Source organism: Oreochromis niloticus, unplaced genomic scaffold (assembly GCF_001858045.2).
Source record: "Oreochromis niloticus isolate F11D_XX unplaced genomic scaffold, O_niloticus_UMD_NMBU tig00001461_pilon, whole genome shotgun sequence".
NCBI classification, from domain to species: Eukaryota; Metazoa; Chordata; class Actinopteri; order Cichliformes; family Cichlidae; genus Oreochromis; species Oreochromis niloticus.
Window position 1 is genome coordinate 63,552 of NW_020327390.1, and position 21,975 is coordinate 85,526.

General features: G+C 36.3%; 1 protein-coding gene across 3 annotated transcripts; it reads left to right on the forward strand.

The window, feature by feature from the left end:
* The first annotated feature begins 8,194 nt into the window (after positions 1-8,194).
* On the forward strand, positions 8,195-17,875 carry LOC100694020 (uncharacterized). 3 transcript variants are annotated; one of them, XM_019355802.1, is made up of 18 exons: positions 8,195-8,314; positions 8,404-8,431; positions 9,062-9,125; positions 9,314-9,697; positions 9,783-10,070; positions 10,144-10,443; positions 11,405-11,782; positions 12,236-12,523; positions 12,622-12,696; positions 12,990-13,286; positions 13,382-13,496; positions 13,628-13,675; positions 15,138-15,164; positions 16,677-16,703; positions 16,819-16,857; positions 16,946-17,008; positions 17,110-17,143; positions 17,507-17,875. In XM_019355802.1, exons 3-18 carry the CDS (start codon positions 9,074-9,076, stop codon positions 17,528-17,530), a joined length of 2,439 nt encoding a protein of 812 aa, XP_019211347.1. In that variant the 5' UTR covers positions 8,195-8,314; positions 8,404-8,431; positions 9,062-9,073; the 3' UTR covers positions 17,531-17,875. The 3 variants fall into 3 exon arrangements, with proteins under 3 accessions (XP_019211347.1, XP_025760190.1, XP_025760191.1); XM_025904405.1 differs by lacking the exon at positions 16,677-16,703; XM_025904406.1 differs by lacking the exons at positions 16,677-16,703; positions 16,819-16,857; positions 16,946-17,008; positions 17,110-17,143; positions 17,507-17,875 and adding an exon at positions 15,384-15,414.
* Positions 17,876-21,975: the final 4,100 nt, after the last annotated feature.

A 21,975-nucleotide genomic window follows, 5' to 3' on the forward strand; every position in this document is an offset into this window, starting at 1 on the left:
TTAATTTTTAATTAATAACTACAGCAGAAATCCTTGTTATTAATTAGATGTACAGTTTCTATAGAATAGGAAACAACTCAGTTCATTTTTGATCATATCAATACCAGCATATCACACAACTCCAACAACCATGATGAAAAACGCTCATCTGCTTCCATCACCATCAGCTGATTAACATTGAGCTGCTGCAGTCAACACCATCAAACTCATTTAGTGTTTAATGTTATGTTATTTAATGCTTTTATTTTTAAATCTTTACCAGAGCTTAAAGACTGTAGATGTTCACACCTGCTGTTAGAAAACCGAGCTCACTGCAGTATTTTTTTTTTATAACAGGAAATTTAAATTTTTATTGGTTACCGTGTTTATTACCACTTTTATCAGTAATGTACTTCCTATAAAATATAGATTTGATAAGTTACCGGTTTATTGAAATCAGCTAGTGAACACAATGATCACTTTATTGAACTACACTCCTTACACTCTTGTGAGCTCTGGTTACTAACAGCAGGTGTGAATGTTTGGAGTCCAAAACGCACATAAAGATTAGAATAACAAGGCAATGTAAAATCAGTTTAATGCAGTTTGCAGTAGCAGCTCTGATGGAAATCAGCCAATTGTGAGGGGAGCAGAGGACCAAAACTGTCAGAGTTGTGGGACAAGTGAAGAGAACACTGTTGGCATTATTGTTAGCATAAAAGATGGAAATTTAAATAAATGTTACATTTTAAAATTGATCATTGCCTCCTGTGCCTAAATAAATATATATACACTGATTACCAGTAAAAAAAAAAAAAAAATGAAGTAATGCACTCCTTTCAAGGATGCCCCAAAGACCATCACTTTTCAAAATAATCTGTGCAAGTTATTGGATATGGCTAATAAGTAATACAAATAATATGAAAGTTACTTACATGTAAAAGATGGTGTTTCTGATCTTGAAGAATCTAAATGTGATAAGGAAATGAAAGAAAGTGCATGAGATTCTCTTACTAATGCACAAAATGAACAGTGTAGTTAAAAGTCTGAAAGGCACTGCATGTGTTTATATGGTAAACTGACTAATTCAAGCAGCAAACACTAGCAGTGCAAAAATGTATCTAACTAGCTGACAGACTTTAAAGTCACAGGAAGATATATCAAAACAGTGACTTATGCCAGAACAAATGACTTGACAGACAAATCCTAAATTTCCTTTAAGTAAAAAATTGGTGACATAGTAATGTGGTCCCTAGTGGTTTTCAAATTATTACATGGCTTGTTAATGTTTTATTAAATTATTAAGAAGCCAGATGACTTCAAAACATTTACAAATTACTATAAAGCACTATCCAAACTTCAAAACAAGTGCCAAAATCTCCGAATTAAAAGTACTCGCAAACTATAAAAATTTGATTATACTTAAAAATATGCAAAAACTAATTTAGTGGAATTTTTACCTCCTCAAGAATACATTAAACATGCACTATTTAATTGAAAAGAACAAAGTTTGTGTACTTTTAGAAAGGATTAGATATTTGGGGATACTAGCCATAAAGAGGGTCTCGTACATTTACGAGCATCTAATTTCCTGGATTTAATGGTTTAAAATTTTAATAGGTTTTTGAACTTGATAATAAAATTGAGTCCATTATTAGCAAAAAAAATAAAAAAAGAGCAAAAAAATGCTTAATAAATAATAATTGTTTTAAACTTAAGCTTTGTAATTGTAGCAGATTTCATTATGTCTCTAATTTTTTATTTAGCCCCACAGTAGTAAAAGCCATAAACGGGAGTTAGATTTATTACTAGTATTTTACACAGCATTCAGCTATAGCAACATGTTCTGCATTTTCCTACTTCACCATCTGATCTGAACAGCTGCACTCTCTTAATAAATTAATAACCAAACATTTCTCAGTAACCAATAACTAGATAGAACAGCACAGTATCTAAGAGAGTGATCAGACAGTGTTTGAACTAAAGAAGCTGTGTGTTTCTTTTGGGGGCTTTTTGCACACTGATCCACCACCGTTTTCCTATAGTACAATGCATATCTGGTAACATTACCGTAAACGTGACCAGTAGGTTCACGTTCACATCAGAAAACCATTTCAGCTGCAGGCATCTACTCCTGTAATTTAAACAATCACCTCATACACCTCATGTTTTACACCCCTATAAGGTGAGCTTGCTACACTGCACATGTATATTAGGTGACAGGGTATGACTAGCTCATGTTCAAACATTTAAGATACTGTTCAGCCATTTTGTTTACTGGGTAGAGCGGGAATCCACTAAAGCCAAAAAAATAATTTTTTTTTTATTAATTACAAATACCTTATAGGAAAACCTAAGAAAAGGTTGCAGAAGCACAGAAAAAAACTGTCCTGTGCGTTATAGTATGTAAATTCAAAAACTGTATAGAGAGAATGGCGCAATGAAAACAGAATAAGATAAGATGAACTTTATTGAGTAGAATATAGGCAGTAAGAGTTTTGTAATTAACTTTTAATTATGTTTGCCAAAGAAAATGACAGTAAATTAACCCAGTTCTACCTGCTAGCTAAAGATGTTATACTTCTCCCTCTTATACTGTTTAGGACAACTATAGAAAATTACTAAAATAATCATTGATGAAAACTTATCAAACTTTCAGTATTTACCTTTGTCATAGTTTTCGATTCTTTGGTATCCTTTTGTCCTCCACCTTCTCAAACACCAGCGAGAGAAAAGGCGCAACTGACGAAAGACCGCGAAGACTAGACGCTAGGCGGTGCAATCTGGTCCCTCTTTTTAAACCAGGCAGTAGGAGCTGCTCACATTAAAAACAACTTTATTTAAAAAGTCATTTTACACCTGACACAAACATTTTAAAAGTCAAACAATGCACAAGTTTAAAAGAACAATTTTATTTTTAAGAGTTTTTTAAGCATAGGGATGGTTAATATGTTTAAAAAATTCATATATAATATTTGTCAAATAGTTATCACCCAAATCAATATCATAATAAAAATATAATTAATAAAATATATAATAATGATAACAAGAAGAATAACAACAGAAACAGTTTACCTAAAAGCTCTTCTAACATTAGACTGCTTTTGAAAAGTTTCAATAGTGTCAATACACCATAAGGACAAGGGAGTTTCACAGTTGAAGTGTGACTGCTTGAAAGACCCCATTCCCTCTCCTTTCCACTAGTTCAAAGAAAATATAAATTATTTCTGGTTATATAATTTGAGGGCACAAGTTTGAAGAGTAACATTTTAACAGATCGGTAATATACTTCAGGAGCTTTACTGGATCTGATTAACCAAAACTTCCAACTTCCATGTAGCTAACTGTCTTTTCTCTAATACAGTAGAGTGTGTCTGATCTACTAAAAATCCTCAACTGCATGTTTGCTCAAGTAAATAGTCTTAATTGTTTGAACAACCAGTAATCCTTAATTTGCAAATGCCAAATCTGGATTTTGTCTGTGTAATTCACTTTTATCTTAGGTTTTTTATTTGTATTTTTTTGCTTTTCTTTTTTTCTACTCTTGTGTCCGTTTTAATCACTTATTGTTGCTGCTGTGACAAGCGAATTTACCTAAGAAGAATCATGAAGTCCTTATTTTATCTTATCTGAGCCTCACCATGCAGAGCGCTGAAAGTTCAAATTAAGTACTTAAAATGAAATCTAAACTTAAAAAGTAACCAGTTTCAAACCAGTTATTTGGAATAGTGTGCAGAGTGTTTTGAGTAACATTGAATGTTCAAAAACACCAAAGTTCCTATAGTCTCACTTGACAGCTGGGTTGTAGTGTCTGATAACACATAACATCTTGAGGTCTCAGTGTGGACCTTGAGTACATTCCCTAGCCAAGGCTAAATACTGAGAGGGTCAAAAATGAAGGGTAAAGAACATCTGACTGTACATAAGGATAGCAAAAGTGATAGACTGAGGTTGTGCCAAATATGTTAAAGTTAGGGTGATTCGTTAGAGAATGGTACCCCATGGGTGCCGTCTGCAGGTTATAAAAGAGAGTTATGTTCATACTTTCTTTTGAGATTCTTTTTACAATTTGACTTTCAGAACTCCCTGGGTTGTGTGCAATCTGTGATGGGCTTGTTTGGAATAAATCCTCCTTTATTCAAATAACACTTTCTCAGGCTCTTCCCAGAAGAAGAATCCTTACATAAGCATGTGCTACCATTTTGAACCAATGTACACATTTACCATCACTGACCCAACTAGGACCTACATTGGATGCCCACCCATATAGATTTAATGTTAGAAACCCAAGTGGGTCCCATATATACTAAACATTCTTGAGCCCATGTAAAATATATGGCCATATTAACTTAACATAATCCATTTGGGGCCCACATAGACATGTTTTCAGGGTCTGACTTGCATTTGCCCATGTGTGACCCATATACTTTGACCAGATGGGCCCCACCTATGTCATCAGTACTAAAAAATATATACTGATTACCTAACTTTGCCCCACCTGGGGCACACAACAAAAGCTTTTCTTTAAATGACTGTGTTTGCCCATGTCGAACCCAGGTGAAAAACCCAAGTGGGTCCTACGTGTGTTTCCCATTTTGGACCAAGTTAAGTGTTTCCCATGTTTGACCCAGCTAGGACCTACTAAAAGTGCCCACTTGGGATTGCCCATATGGGTTTAATGTGAAAAACCCAAGTAGGCCCCATACAAAAAACCCAGTTTGAGCCCATGCCCACATGGTACCCATCCAGCCCAAGCAAAAACCAGGTGGGGCCCATATATACATGTTGGCTGGGTACTTCTCCTTTTCTGGATACTTCATACATAAGAGTTTAAGTTCATTGTAAGGTCATATGTCTATGTATAGTATGGCTGGAAACACACACACATATGCACCTACACACACAGGATACAGACAGTTAGTGGTCTCGTGTTCCAGCGGGGTTTGTGCCTAGATAAACCCAATATACATTCTCCAGAGTAAAAAATGGCTTTTGAAATTAAAATTAATACTTTAACAATTCTGTTTTGCAGTGTTAGTCAGTAAGTGACTGGCTGCTCCTGTGGGATTAGAACGATGCCACCTTATCCCATAGTCCAGCCAATAATGAGATTCACATTTGTGTATACGCAGCTAATCAGCGTCGTTGACAGGCTATGACAGCGTCCTTATGTGCCGACACCGGTGTTTTAGCTAGCAAAGCGGCGTGGCTGATGTGGAGTGAAGCCACGTTAATGACAACGTATACAACCATTGGAGATGTGAGCAGGACAGACGGAACAATTGACGGAAAAAGTGTGGACTTTATACCAGTTTTTAAATTGTGTTGATGGGCCACGTAAAACCAGAGTTATGATAAAAATATCTGCAATGTTTGGTTTTCTTCCTGAATACTATCGTTGTTTATATTTACTGCGGGAAGAAACGGTAAAAACAGCGTTTTATAAGGAAAACGCTCAAAAGCACTCTCCACCTGTGAGCAAAAACAAAACCAAAAAAACCTCCACCCTTTCCTATTGGTCGAAAAATGTACCATGTCAACCAATCAAAAAATGATATGGCAACATGGCATTTAGTTGTTTAGGAAGGGGGGAAGTTTTAGGAGTGACTGCGGTGTTTTGAGATGTGAGAGATTTGCGACGTTTAGCGTAAATGTTGTGTAGTTAGTGTGTAGTGTAGTCAATAGTTTTGTTGGTGTGTCAGAACAATGAGGCGACTACTGAATGTTACAGGTGTTACAGGAGTGATACATCTCCTGTTGTCAGGCCTGCAGGTATCAGGCTGTTGTTCTCCTTTATCTCATAGTGGACAGAAATTATTTTTTTGGAGTGGCACAAATAATTTGTGTGGCATCAAATTTGATGCAGAACACCTGATTGTTCTGTAAATAGTTTGAAATGTTTATTTAAAAAAACGCCTTGGCTGCATTTTTAGGTAAATAGCTGCAAAAAACTTTGTTGTTTGCAAGACTCAGTTACTTTTTTGAATTAGTAACTATATAATTAATTGCCCTGAAAACGGGTGTGGGTCACAATCAGCCAGGGTTTCGGGTGAGCTCACTATGAAACCTTGCCCCACCCTATCATGTGATTTCCTGAGGTCAAATGGCCCAGGGTGTGAGTGGGCATTAAGGCGTCTGGGAAGGGATCTCAAAACTGTTGGTGTCGTAAGCCACATGTAAATGCATGTTAACAGAGGCGGTGGTTTACGACACCAACTGTCTGCCATCTATAATCCAGTTATAGATGGGTTATAGATGGCAGACGGATTATAGATGGCAGACAGTTGGTGTCGTACGACAATTCTATTATTGGGGAGCGGTAAATGTTCACGTTGAGTTCACAGACACCATACAGAAACAGAACATCTTCTACAAAACCTATCCCACTACACTAGCATGATCAATGCTTTGTTTCTATTCTCTAAGTTAAGTACGTAGCACAATGGACTGTGTTAAATGTGGGAGTGATGCTATCAGTATCTATGACAGTAACAACCTTAATTTCTCACAGGACCCTGATGAAAGTAATAACTACATATATAATATTAAGCAATATTAATATCATTTGGTTAAATGTACAAGCTTAAAACTTTTTTTTAATAGAGCAAAACATTTTTTGGCAACAAGGTTTAGTTGAGGGAATTGATGCCCTTTGTAAAAACAATCCCTACAGTCCTGTTACCTCCGTTAACAGAATCAAAGCTGCTTTTTGTATATATGATTTAATTATGCTGTGATTTGATTTTGGAGTAGCTAAATTTTTTTATAAAATTTTTATAAAAGTTTTTAATGTACACACAGGAAGGAACCACACAGAAAATGAGTAAACAGTAGATAGTTGACATCAGAGATTCAAAGTCTTACTTAAGAAAGTTCCTCAACCACACCTTGCTATTCAAGCAAACAATGATTATAGTATAAGCACATTTTAGAGATTATATTACAATGCAGATTTTTTTTAAACTTTGGACATGCTATACAATGTTAAGCTAGATTAAGCTAAACTGCCAGCTATATTTAGTCAAACATTTGATTATTTCTACATTTATTGTGTTACTCTGAGAAGTAAGTGTTTTGAGATTCTCAAGGAATCCATCCAAAACTAAGTGAAATAAGTGACTTAACCAAGGGTAAAGGGTATAATTGGCTGTGTTTGATACTTTTTGTTTTAAATGTATATTTGTCCTTTAAAAACTTTATCTTGCCTTGTTTGGTGTTTTTCTTTTCAGCATAACATCACATGCCTGACTTCACTTCTTTTTCTTTCATTTTCATTTGCTGTAGTAACACAATGGACCTAACATCACACAAAAACACAAAAAATCAGCGTAGGAAAAAGTGAGACATGACACCAAATCATTTTAACTACTTGAAATGCACATATAAAATGCCTGTTTCAAAAATGTATGTACACAGAAACATCAGCTGTCTATTAAACACATTCTATCTTCTACTAAGATAGAAGCAGATGGATCGATGCAGGTGAGATTTTGGGTAGTACCCCCTATGTCTTTTTGAACCTGAAAAGAGCTCATCTATCAACTTGTGCAGTTACATTTGAAGGCTGAGGGGAGTAGGGGTGCAGGCGGTGCTGCAACACCCCTTGTTGCAAAAGGCAGCCATCACATTGACCCAAATATTTTTTTCTTTTGCTTTAACAGCCTTAGTTGTTGTTGTTTTAGGTTTTTTAATTGTCTTATTGTTTAATTTCTTCTCTTTTATATTTTATTGCACGATTGTTTTGCATTTCACTTATTTTGGTTGCACTTTGTGCAGCATGAGCTGTTGGAAATGTGCTATATCAATAAGCTTGACCTTGACAGAACCCCAGCCAACTCCTCATGAAATCAAAACTGTCAAATAAGTAGAGCTTCTTTTGACATTTTTACATTTTCAAAAGCAATTTCATCTACAGCTCAATAATAATGTAGTAAATACTGGGATAATAAAGTTGAAAAAAGAAGGTAATGAAGTATAACTAGCAAGTTATTACCACTTAATCAGCAAAAAAAGTAATTAAGTAATAGGTAATGATATCAACAATAGCTACAACTGAGCAATATTAAATTTAAATTTATGGATCTTATTCCCACAGTGTTTGAAACTAACAGTGTAAATGTAATGTAATGGGGAAGGCTTTAGGACCTGGAAGATTTAGGGGAGGGTATAAAGCGTGAGTGGTAGTGGGTTCACTTTTTCTCTCTCCCACAAAACACATAAGTACAATAGTGGCTAGATTTGTGGTGTGCAGAGAGGCTAAGAAATTGTTGGAGTGCTAAAATAAAGCAGTAAAGATTCCTTTCATATCAGGATCAAGATCCCATTCAACAGAGAGGTGAGAATGTTTAAGGTCATGCATCTTTTACAAAAAGAGTATATTAAATTATAATTGCGTGATGTTCATGATATCCTGTTCTCTTTCAGTATTGTGTAACATCACGCTGCATAACAGGTACATAATTCAACCTAAATTATGACATCGTAGTACAAGCTCCTGTAAAGCATTACTGTAAATCCATGCTGGCATGTAGCCTAAATTACATGCATTCCTATGCAGGGCGGTCTGCATGTGTGACGTAACAATAAAGGCATTCTATTCTATTCTATTTTATAATTTTACTTAGTCCAAGATAATCAGGACATAATCCGATGCGAGATGTAATTTTAATTTATTGAATTTATGTTTGAACTCACAGATGGTTAATTTCCCGGAAAAAAATAAATAAATACTTTAACAATACTGCGTTTCTTCTAGCCCACAAGATTAACTCAACCACTGAATGCTAATGACTTCTCAGGCTACACAGGCATGCAGCAGTTTTGCTAGATTACACAATGTCACCTCAAAACACAGCAAATCTATTAGAAACTTTTGGAACTTTTACTGATTATAGTTTACAACATCATAACATCTATTTTGAAAGGGGAAGTAGAAATCAGAGCCTCGCAGCATAAGGTTGGATATGGTTTTCATGCCGTGAAACATGTATATATACGCTTTTCTATGCATCGGGGCACTCAAAGTGTTTTATACAATTTGCCTCATTCGCCCATTCTTACAAGGTCATTTTATATATTTCAGGAGTCCGATACCATGTACAAAATGTCTGGATTTGGACATGTTATCCTGTGCTACTATATTCTAGGTATGGCAATTTCTAAGAACAGATTAATGGAACACTTTTTAACCACAATATAGCATCAAGCCTATCTATCTATCTATGTGTGTGTGTGTGTGAATATTTAGATTTTATGTTGTATACAAGATATAGATATATATTGTTTGCATTTGAATTTATAATTTATTTTCATTTTTCTCACAATCCTCTTGCAGGATATATTTGGTGCAGCTCCAGTGCTTGGCAGGTAACAATGCCGAGTAAAATCAAAGGATTGTTGGGTTCCTGTCTTGTTATCCCTTGCAGTTATGATTACGATCAGTATCCACCTAAAAGACCAGATCGTGTAGTGTGGTATCAATATGTGAGCGAAGGATATCCAATAGTATCTGACAACTGGAACAGGAATGATGTGTTGGACATATTTAAAGGAAGAACAAGTGTATATAGTTCTTCACACCATCGGACATGCAGTCTGTTGATTGACCCAGTGACCTTGGCTGATCACAGTCAGAAGCTTTATCCCTGGGTGGATCCTGAAAATGTTGGATGGAGAACCTACCGTTTCTATGACACAACTGTAACAGTTGAAGTAGTAGGTAGGTAAATAATTTAAGCGTTCACTATAAATTGATCATTATGTTGTTGTATGATTATGTAATTCTTCACATTTTGTTATTTAAGGCACAGCAGATCCACCGGTTATCGAGATCTTTGGAAACAAGGTGGTTGGGCAGTCTGTAACAGTGCAATGCAGTGTTTACCACACTTGTCCCAATTATCCCCCAAGTCTGAGGCTCAACATCCCACTGCGAAACGAACGTCTAACTCATAGTCCTCTATCTGATGGAAGATCCAAAACTATGGTGACAACCACTCTGTTCATAGAGAAAGAATATCAAACTGTGGAGTGCTATGTCCAACACCGTGGTGGTCGCTCTGCATCAGCATCTAAAACCTTAACCTCACAATGTATGTAGTGAAAGTAAATTGCATTTTATCCTACGCCATCTTTGATATTTAACCATTTTTCATTGTATCCCAGGCTCCATTTCAGGGCTGACTGTCAGCTCTGCATTATATGAATTTCTGGAGGGAGATCAAAGTACAGTAACCTGCACTGTTTCATACACATGCTATCGAAATATTCCAACTCTGACATGGAATTATGGTAATATGCCAGCCTCTTCTGATACTAGCAAGTTATCAGGGGGGGCTCAGTGGAGGACTGTCTCCACACTGACATTTACAGCATCAGCTAATGACAATGGAAGATCGCTGATATGCTATGCACGTTTCCCTGGAGGTCAGACAAAAGAAGCAAGCATCACGCTACGGGTAAAGCGTAAGTACAAATATTTATCTACATTTAACAGCTAACCATACACCTAAAACTCTTAAAACATTTATAGGATTGTCCTGCATTTGTATTCTCTCACAAACTACATCTGCAATAAAAAGGATTTTACCTAATCATAGTTTATGTACATGCTTTTAAAATGTACTTTAATACTACTACTACTAATAATAATAGTAATAATAATTTTTCCAGTGGTAACAGCAGCCATTATCAGCAATTAATCGTTTTTTAAACCATTTATGAATATCTGAATGCATATCTCAGAAATACAATGACTGACAGAGGGCTTAGACCTGATGCAGAGACGGATTTGTTAGCTTTTCAGTGTTAGAGGGAGTAATGTGCAAGTCCTGGCATTGTCAGTAGTAGCAAATAAGCCTGTGTATACAATGGGCCATTCAACACATAAGTAATTAAATAGTTTCCTCAGCAGTGGTGGAGATCAAAACAGAAGTAAAATGACATGGAACATTTAGGGATACAAATACAAATAATGGAGGCTAATATTGTTCTCTGTCTTTGAGATGTATGAAAAGAAAACTTCCATCATGTTTCCTAGATTAACTCCAGATGCACTTGGGTTGTAATAATGTGATCACAAATGCTTTTCCGTTATTATTCCTCAAAGTTGAAAATAGATGTTTTGTCTCAATGTCATTTCATTTGAAACAGAGTGTGAGCCCTTTTTAAGCATTAGGCATAAAAGGCTGAGGGTATTGTTGTTGCTCCACCATTGTGGGCACTCGAGTTTGAGACTGCAATAAGTCAAGAATGAAGTCATCTGGTTTAAGTTCACAGGACAGCTTTTGGAAAATCACCTGGGGTTTTCAAATTTATATCATACCTGCATCTACTAGGAGGCAGAGGGGTAGCACTGGTGGCTGCCAATATTTATTTATTTTTTGTTAAGATCCAAAGTGCTTCAAAAGTATCTTCTCCTTTACAGGAAACATACTCAATCTGGGTTGGTCCTTCACGGCTCCAGCCACCATAACTGGGTTGAAAGGGTCATGTCTCATCATTCCATGCAAATTCTCCTACAAAAACTCACAGCCTAATGACCTTCAAGTGATGTGGTACTTGTACCAAATCAATGGATTTCCAGCTGTATTTAAGCAAGGAGGGAGTGTTATTAGTAAGTTTGATGGTCGAACAAGCTTGATTGGTTCAGTGGTGGAGCAGAACTGTAGTCTTAAGATTGAAAGGCTGGAGATGTCCCACAACCATGATCGACTTTATCCATGGATAGATAAGAACTCAATTACTTCTTACGGCACCATTGATCATACGTTTTATGATGGATCTACAGAACTTGTTGTTTCAGGTAAGCATTCATTAATTTCTACTATTCAGCTTCAATTCCAAGGATAGACATCCAAGTTACTACAGAAAGTAACCCATACCATGACAAACTGAGTCCTCTCTGATTTATTTTTTATTTATTATTTATCTGTATTTTATTTTTGTGCATGTATAATTTGCAATGATTTGTCTCTGCATCTAAATTGTAGTTAGAATCTTTAGCTTTTTCCTGGCACAGTATTGTCTAAACCCAATAAATGTATTTCAATAACACTTAAAACTACAATACTTATATCAAAACATTAAGAGAGACACATAAAACAATGTGAAGAAATATTTATTTTCAGCTATCTGTATTTTTTTTTCTTTCCTATCACTTTTAACTAAGTTTGTTTAATTGCAGTTATTAATTGCTGCAAAGGACTCAGAACTTGCTGTGTCACTATAGCTCTCAATTTTTGCTTTGAATTAACAGAACATGCACCAGAACCACAGCTGAGCATTATTGGTATCCTCAGAGTGGGAGAGCAGGGCACTGTGTCCTGCAGTGTGCGGCATACATGTTTCTCTGCTCCCCCAACCCTAACCCTAAAGGATTTACCTGGAATTGATCAGAACATGGACACTCTGGTATCTGAAGGGATTTGGGAAAGGAAAATAGTTCGAACTTGGACAGCAGAAGAAGAGCACCAGAGTGTAAGTTGTGCTGTTAACTACCCTGCGGGTCAGAGTGCCAAAAAGTCGATTCCACTGACTGCTGAATGTGAGTACCATGTGATACGTATATTTGATGTGCAATATATACCATGTACTGAATTTAATGTGACATGAGAACTCTAACATTTATCATTTATATCTCAGGCTCCATTTCTCCATTGAATATTAGCTCTACATCAGATCAAACACAAGAAGTGAACATCAGCATGAGGGTAAAGAGTAAGTATAAATAATAATTACCTTCATTTAACTGCTCACTTTAAAGGCCGAACCAAAATGTTAGGAAATCTAAATGAGGGAAACTGCTCACTGGAGATTGATGACATCAGGCCCTTTGACAACGGACCCTTCTGTTTCTATGCAGAGAAAGGACATGAGACACATACATTTAACAACAGCTGTGTCTTTATTATTATGAAAGGTTTGGAGTCCCACTATAGATCACTGAAATGTGACAAACACATTGCTTTCTAAGTATCAAGTATAATCTTCTTTGTGTTTGTCATGCTCAGCTTCTCCAGAAAAACCAGTGATGACCCCCGTTCCAGAAGAAGTTGATGCTGGTTCAACTATAACTGTTTCGTGTTCTGTTACACACACATGTTCATCACATCCTCCGGTGTTTTCATGGACTGTCTCTCACCTCACCAGTGAGGTCTCACACATCATGATGTCACGAGGCACCTGGCAGACAACTTCCACAATCACTTTTATTGTTACTGAAGGAGATGGAGTCAGAAACCTCACCTGTAACGCTATCTTTTGGCGTAACAGGGAACAAGCCCACACAGTCAGCTTAAATGTGAAGGGTTAGCAGACACACTTTATCTATATTCTGTATGTTATGCAAGTATTTCGTCTGTTGAATTGTGTTTATTAACCTCAAATGTATCTATATCACCAGGATCACTGATGTACAGGTTTAAAAGTTCTGCTCCAGTGGCCTTTCCAGTCTCATTTAGAGCTCTCATCATAATCACCTTAGCTGCAGTGTTTGCAGTCTTCATCTGGAGGAAAAGGTTGAGGAAATATAACATTAATTTATATCATATCATATTTCTGATATTGATTGTAGCTGTCTGTGTAACGATGTTACAATGTGTTGACTCTGAAGTTGAAAATGTTTTTTTTCTCCTCCAACCAAATATAGGAAACACACAGATGAATCACTGAAACCACCACCTCGACCAGAACAAAGGCAAGTTATTTTAACATAAAAAGTGAATAATAATGACATAATTCAGTCATGAGTCAAGACCTCTCATCACATCTGAATACAGGAGTTCACACTTCAAAGATGTTCTAATATGATTCAAAAGAATCTAAAAGCATCCAGAGCCTGCTTCAACAACATATCCATATTAATTAAATGTAAATAAGTTTTATCAGTCATATTATATCTGACGCAGAAGAATGAAGTTGAGATGGTCGAATGAGCTGCACGAGCAACATGATAAAAAAAGTCGATGGTTGCAATGGTTGTTTTAAACACCTGATTAGGGATGGGTATCGTTTAGGTTTTATCCGATACCGGTGCCAAACCGGTACTTTTGAAACGGTGCCGGTGCTTAAACGGTGCTCAAACCGGTGCTTAAAGAATGGAGAACACAAAATTGGTCCAAAAACCTCTCATGTTCAGCTTTTTTTTTGTAAAAAGATAACAATGTTAGCCTTTTCTGCAGCTATAGGGCATATATGGTATCACTCTTGGCTGGAAGCAGTGCTTAAACAATGGAAAAAACACAAACTTTGTCCAAAAACCTCTCATGTTTAACTGTTTCCCACTTTTTCTTTGGTCATTTTAGCCTTTTTGGCCAGGGTGAAGGGAGTATCTGCCATCAAACAAGAAGACAGCCGCATGTAACTACGATGGTGTTTGCTAGTTCACCTTACATGCATTAATTTAATAACGTGGTTAGCCTACTCAACGTAAATTACACACGAACAACATGAAGCTACTCACGCAGAGGAGAACGGCTGCTGCTGCATCATCATCCGTCATCATTTCTGCTACGCTGACAGGGCTAGGGGCCAGGACTCTACTCTTTGGGTTTTCGGGGCATGTTGCTAAACCCACAGTAGATGTGCACGGTGTGAGGTCTCGCTGCAAGCTATCAAACACGGCGCATTTCTCGGCTTTAAAAAAAGCGCTATGCGTCGCCAGGTGTTTTATCACATTTGAGGTGTTACCTCCTTTGACAGTATCACAGTATCAGCTTAAAGCACTTGTTGCAGGCTGCTGAGTTTGCATCTTTTGCTGTGAAGTACAGCCAGACTTTTGATCACTTCGCCTTGGGCATTTTTAATCTGTAGCTCTGCTCTAAAAGAACGTACGTACCTGGCCCCGCCTACTATCCTCGGAAACGTAAAATGATTGGCTAGAATTGGCTCAGGAAAAAAAAGCACCGAAATAAAGTACCGAAATGTGCGCTGCTTTTCGGTCTGGTTACTACCGTTTATGTCAGAACCGGTGCCATCATGGCACCGGACACCGGTACCCATCCCTACACCTGATGTCTATAAATGTGATGTTTGAGCTAATATTTGTAAAAGCATGTGTGAAAAATGTTGTCGCTAATTTGTTAATAACTGTTATTTCTTTCTTTTTTAATGTCTCCACCAAAACAACCCTGCAAATATTTCTCCCTGTAATTTCACAGAAGATCACTTTGGGATAGATTATCCAGGTAACCATTTTTAAGGATTCCTTTGTGACTGTTCTCTTCATTGTATCATGTAATGAAATAAAGTGACTCATGTGATTTATTGTGCATAGACGGTGCCTCATCACCTCCCTGTTAATTCCAGAATTAAACTTCTCATGACATACACGGTCTTGAAGAATTAGGCCCCATCTTATCTTTTTTTTTTTTTTAACCTGTCCCGTTTGGTTCTTTTGCCATCAGAATTATTGTCTAAAGGCGAAGACAGATGCCCAACGGATTTACTTTACCAAATTGACCATCCCAGCCTTGCCGTAATGGTCCATTTGATTCACCTTTTATTGTTTATTTTATTTTCACTTGCTGAATACGGGACAGACTTGACTGGGGGAAAGAAAGGGGAGAAAGAAAGAGGGAAAGAAAAACAGCTGAGAAGAGGGATGAGGAAAAAGGGCAAAAAACAAAAACCAACAGAATAAGCAGACAAAACATACATATCGATCACCTGGATCACCTGTTGAGAAAGAAAAAAGAAAGCAAGCAGAAGAAGACAAGAGTAATAAACAACATCACAATGATATATGGGAATATGACAGTAAATACTAAATATTAAACATTATTGTGCAGCACGTAAGATCGACAGCGCACAGTGTGCTTTGAAGTAAGAGCCAAAAAGGGTGTAGTTTTTGTGTGTGATCACCTGTGTGTACACCTGTGAGCATGGACGCGCTTGTTTTGTTTTGTTTTTTTGGGTTTTTTTTTAAAAGGTTCCTTCATGTAATGATCTGCTAGAGGGTGTGGGGGGCCACTGCCCCGTCCTCCAGGGCATCTTAGGCCCCATCTTATCTGAAAAACCTCATAGTACCGTATAACCCCAAGAGAGCACTTTGCTCTCAGACTGTGGGCTTACTTGTGGTACCTAGTATATTTTAAAGTAGAATGAGAGGCAGAGTCTTCAGCTTTCAGTCTCCTCTTATGTGAAATCAGCTCCCAGTTTGAATTAAGAAGACACTCTTCCTACTTTTAAGATTAGTCTTAAAACTTTCCTTTTTAATAAAGCATTTTGTTAGAGTGGGATTAGATGACCCTGAATCCTTCCCTAATTAAGCTGCAACAGGCCAATAGAACTTTTTTTTCGTTGACCTTTTTCACTCACTATATGTTTATATGCCATTCTATATTTAATTATTAGTTATTATTAATCTCTGGCTCTCTTCCACAATGTGTCTTTTATCCTGTCTTCCTCCCCGCACCCCCAACCTGTTGCAGCAGATGGCTGACTCTCCCTGAGCCTAGTTTCACCAGCTGTTTCTTCCTGTTAAAAGAGAGTTTTTCTTTTTCCTCTGTTGCCAAGTGCTTGCTCTATTTTAGGTCTTTACTGTACAATGTAAAGTGCCTAGAAGCAACTGTTCCTGTGATTTTGCACTGTTTAAATAATAACTGAATTGAAGTGACTTGAAATGAATTGAAATCTTTCCTTTATCCTGTGTTCTTCTTCTTTGTCTTCTTCTTATTATTATTATTTTCATTCTATAGGCAGTCATTTTGGAGCCGATTTTCAAGGTGGTATTTGTAGTCTTCTTGTTTGTTTTTATATAATTTTTAAAAGTTCCCTATATAAAAGAAATATACATACACACATTAAGTAATATTTAAAGAATGTTTATACATTCTGCAGACGCCAAGACCGCACTGCAAACATCAGTGTTGCCTATACATAAGTATTCATAGCAGTACGACAACCGCCATAATTTCATAGTAAAAACAGTCATAAACTAACATGTTATTTTCTTTAACACCTATAGTAAAAACAGCAGCAATGTAACCTGTGGAGCTGAGTCCAAACCACGCTGTCCATCCCCGAAGGAGTGAGTTATGTTCATGCACTGTGTCTTTAAATGACATACCAATGTGTTCTATTTCTTTATGATTGAACAATCTGCTTCCATTTCTATGTTGTTTGATACAGTAACAGGAGACGACCATCCCCTTTCAACCCTGAGGTTAGTGGTATTGCAGTGAATGACAAAATCCAAATCATCCAAATTTAAGACTTTTTTCATTAAATAAGATCACAGCATCCAGACTGATTCCATCACAGATTATTACTTAATCTGCTAAAAAAGTTATACTTTCTCTAAAGTAATTTATTTTGTTATGCTTGATAACCATGCCAAGGTTGGTGTAAGAAACTTGAATTATTTATATGGATGAACTTTTTTGAAACAAATCCCTGCTAACTAGACTTTGATTTATTTAAAGTTAATTTAGTTTGTTTTGTTGTGTTCGGAAAAAAACAAAAAGCTAAATATTTAAGAATCATTTTAGATTAAAACTGAATACATTTTTACTCAAAACTCTTGCAGAATCAACTGTACGGCAACCTTTGACTTCTTCAAAGACGTCCCAGAGACATCTTAATCTTTCAGGCTCATGTCTTGCAAGTCTCCTGTTTCAAAGGTTATCATCTAGCTGAACAACCATTATCAACTGCAAAGACACCTGAGGTGGCTTCTGTTATGAATACATGCTAATGCAAACTGTACTGCTGATGTAGATGTATGATATGTGGGGAAACGTTCTTAATGATACTGCAGGATCTGATGTTTTTATAGTTTAACTTTCACTTGGCTTTCTTTAAATTTCATTTAATTCGGTCAATTACAAAATGATCTAGTAACTTGCTTTGCTTAATCTTCTCACATGATAAACAGCAATAAACATGTTTTTTCTGACGTTGCCTCAGTTATTTGTACTGTTGAGTATTTTATTTTCGAAATTGCTCAGTTTCCAACTACTGTCTCACAGTCGCTGTGAAAAAGAAAACAAAAAACTGAGAGTTCACATTTTAAAGCAGGCAAGAATGCACTTACCAGTTTTTACTTTGTGTGACTGTGATTTAAAAAAAATAGATACTAAGATTACGATAGCAAAGCGAACAATAAATGAAGAAGCAATTCATGCCTTCAATTTCGATTTAGCACAACAAGATTGGAGTTCGGTGTATGAAGAGTCAGATGTGGACAAGGCTTATGACAATTTCCTAGATATTTTTACTATGTTGTACAATAAACATTGTCCTGTAAACGAACACAAGATAAAGAAAAAAAAGATAAAAAGTCCCTGGCTCACAAAAGGAATTATCAATGCTTGCAAAAAAGAAAAACAATCTGTATAAACAGTTCATCAAAGTAAAAACAAAAGAAGTGGAACAAAGATATAAAGCATATAGAAATAAATTGACTGATATTATAAGAACGAGTAAACAACTTTATTATAGAAGAAGATTATATGAAAATAAAAACAATATAAAAGGAACTTGGGATGTGTTAAATAACTTAATTAAACAAGGATCTTCTGGAACATCATATCCTGAATATTTCATTGATGCAAATGGTGAAAATCACAACATGAGTAACATTGTTGATGGGTTCAATAAATTTTTTATAAATGTTGGCCCTGAACTAGCAGCGGACATCCCGTGTCAAAAAAATGAAAATTTCAGTAATATAAAATCAAATCCCTTTTCACTGTTTCTCTCTGCTACAAATGAGCAAGAAGTAATAAATATCACATTAAAATGTAAAAGTAAGTCTTCAATGGATTATCATGACATAAATATGTCTGTAGTTAAACAGGTTATTCTGAATATTGCTAGTCCCTTAACATATGTCTGTAATTTATCATTTCAGTCCGGTTGTTTTCCAAAAAAAATGAAAATTGCGAAAGTAATACCACTATACAAAAGTAATGACAAACACAGTTTTACCAATTATAGGCCTATTTCTCTACTGCCTCAATTCTCAAAAATTTTAGAAAAACTTTTAAATTCAAGATTAGAAAAATTCCTTGAAAAACATCAAATAATAAATGTTGGTCAGTATGGTTTCAGAACGCAAAGAACCACTTCAATGGCGATAATTGAGGCAGTAGAAGAAATTACTAATGCACTGGATAAAAATAAATATGCAGTTGGTATTTTTGTTGATCTCAAAAAGGCCTTCGACACGATCAATCACTCAATTTTATTGGATAAATTGGAAAGATATGGTGTTCGAGGGAAAGCTGGAAACTGGTTAAAAAGTTACCTAACGGGTCGGGAACAATATGTTAGCATAGGGCATTACCATTCAGAGAAACTTGGTATTATATGTGGTGTTCCCCAAGGGTCAGTGTTGGGACCAAAACTTTTCAATGTATACATAAATGATATTTTTGATGTTTCTCAAGTACTTAAACTCATACTGTTCGCAGATGACACCAACATATTTTTCAGCAGCGATGATTATACTGATCTTGTAATGATCGTAAATAGGGAGCTAAAATTAATAAAAAAATGGATGGATATAAATAAATTATCATTAAATATAAGTAAAACTAAAGCAATGTTGTTTGGTAATTTAAAATATAATATAGAATTGCCAATTATCATTGAAGGTGGACCAATTGATAATGTGAGTGAAAACAAATTTTTGGGAGTCGTAATTGATAATAAAATTTCATGGAAACCCCACGTCAGACACATAAAAACCAAAATTTCCAGAAGCCTCGCAGTTTTGAACAAAGTGAAACCATACCTTGATAAAGATGCACTTCGTACTCTGTACTGTACCCTGGTCCTTCCATATTTTACATATTGTGTGGAAGTGTGGGGAAACACATATAAAAATACAACTAATCCATTAGTTACAGTACAGAAACGAGCACTGCGTATTATTCACAAGGCTGGTTATCTAGATCATACTCACAAACTCTTTCTTCAGGCAAAGTTACTTAAATTCCAGGATCTGGTTAATTACAATACATCCATAATCTTATACAAAGCTTTTAATAAACTTCTACCTGCAAATTTACAAACTATATTTGAAATTCGAGAAAGAGGTTATAATGTGAGAGGCTTCGGAAAATTCAAATTACCCAGAATTCGAACAACCCATAAAGGTTTTTGTGTGTCTGTATGTGGTGTGAAAATCTGGAACAGTCTGAGTTTACAACTGAAACAATGCAAAAATATTCATAGATTTAAATTCCTCTACAAACAGTTGGTCTGGTCACAGTATACTCAATGATGGTTTTAGTGTGCTCTGTAATGTCTGTTCTCTTACCATTGCTGGTATGGATTCAAAAAAAAAAAAAAAAAAAAAAAAAGTGTGCGCGTATGTATGTATATATATGTCCATGTGTGTGTAGATATATATGTATGTATGTATATGTATGATGCTTTGCAACGATGGGCGTAGCTGCGGGAAGCTTATTGTTTTTGTTGATGAGTGAGTATAGGGGTGGGATTTAATAAGTTTTCTTCGTCCCACTCCTTTTCAGGTAATTTTTGTTTATTTTTTGTTTTGTGCACTTTATGTTCAATATATGTATTTTGTTATGCCTGAAATGAACAAATAAATGAAATGAATGAAATGAAATGAAGAATAAGAAACGTATTTTCATTCATTGTGCGTCGCTCTGTTTGATCCCAAATAGACGAGGCTACTAAAATTATTGCATAGTAATCTATCTTTGGGTAAAAATACATTCTGAAAAAAATACATTTAATAAAACATATATTTACAAAACATGATTCACAGTGAGTCATAAATGTTTTATGAGAGGTGTGTTATAATTCAAAGATGCTCTACAAAAGCACAAATACATGTAGATTTGTTGGAGGGATACCTTGTATGATATACTGTATGATCTCTGGTACTTTGACAACCTATGACAACTACTACTAGACGGGGGTATTTTGGTATTTTGAAATAAGCTTTGACATGAAAGAGTTCTGAATAGAAGTACCAGTATCAAATCATTTTTAGCAACAAACTAAATCAGTCTGACAAAAAGCCCGTCTGTCAGCGTTTCACTAAGTAAACTGACAAGTAACTATTCATACAGTTATATTTAACATTCTTGAAGCAAATGATTTATCAGTACTAAGTTATTCTGTGCAGGGGGGTTGTGACAAAAAACAGACTCGTCTTCTTGGATCAGATTCATCATTCGTGAAAGTCCCTACAAAATTGGAACATATCAAATCTTCAGAAAATTGTACATCACGGAAAGTGGCCCATTTTTTTTATATAAAATCCATCTGGATGAAGATTGGTGACATCCATCTGGATGTAAATCCATTTGTTAGAACAGCCTTATAATTTTGTTCATGGGTGAAGCAAGATGGCGCCGGTGTGTGGCTGCTCGTCTGTCACTGCCAACTTTGTTCCTGTTTATATTAATTCTAACTTTTGTCATCCACGAAACAAAGTCTCTACTGAGTTATGATCGCCAGACACTACTGGACCTCCAACCTGTGGTCCAAAATATTGTGTCGTTTTGAGCTGGTGGGCAGCAACCCCTGCCCCCAGTTGTATCGGCAACCCCACGTTACCTGTACCGGGTTCCCACGTTACCTTCTCTGCGAAGGCGTCATCGTCGCCGGGGTAAATGAAGCGGTCGGCTGGTGAAGCTAAAGGTTTATCTAAGGAATTGTTCTGCTGTTTTCTGACCAGCGCATGGATTATTTCCAAGATTGTTTGTGTCTCGGCGTTTCCTGGATCCCGTTGATCCCTGTTTGGTGCCTGTGGTCGGCTTTGATGATGCTCCTCGGCCTTCCTGCCCATGCCCTCCCAGGCTAAACCTCCGCCGTCAACATCATCGAAACCTGAGATCGCTGCGTTGGGTTTCTCGACTTAAAGCGGTGCTCCAGCTCCAGCTCCTGCCAGGATTGCCCTGGTGAACACCAGATCACTTTTAAACAAAACTTCCATTCTTCGGGACTTTTTCAGTTCCCGTGATCTGATTTTCTGTGTGTGACTGAGACGTGGCTGAGTGTTGGTGAGTCCAG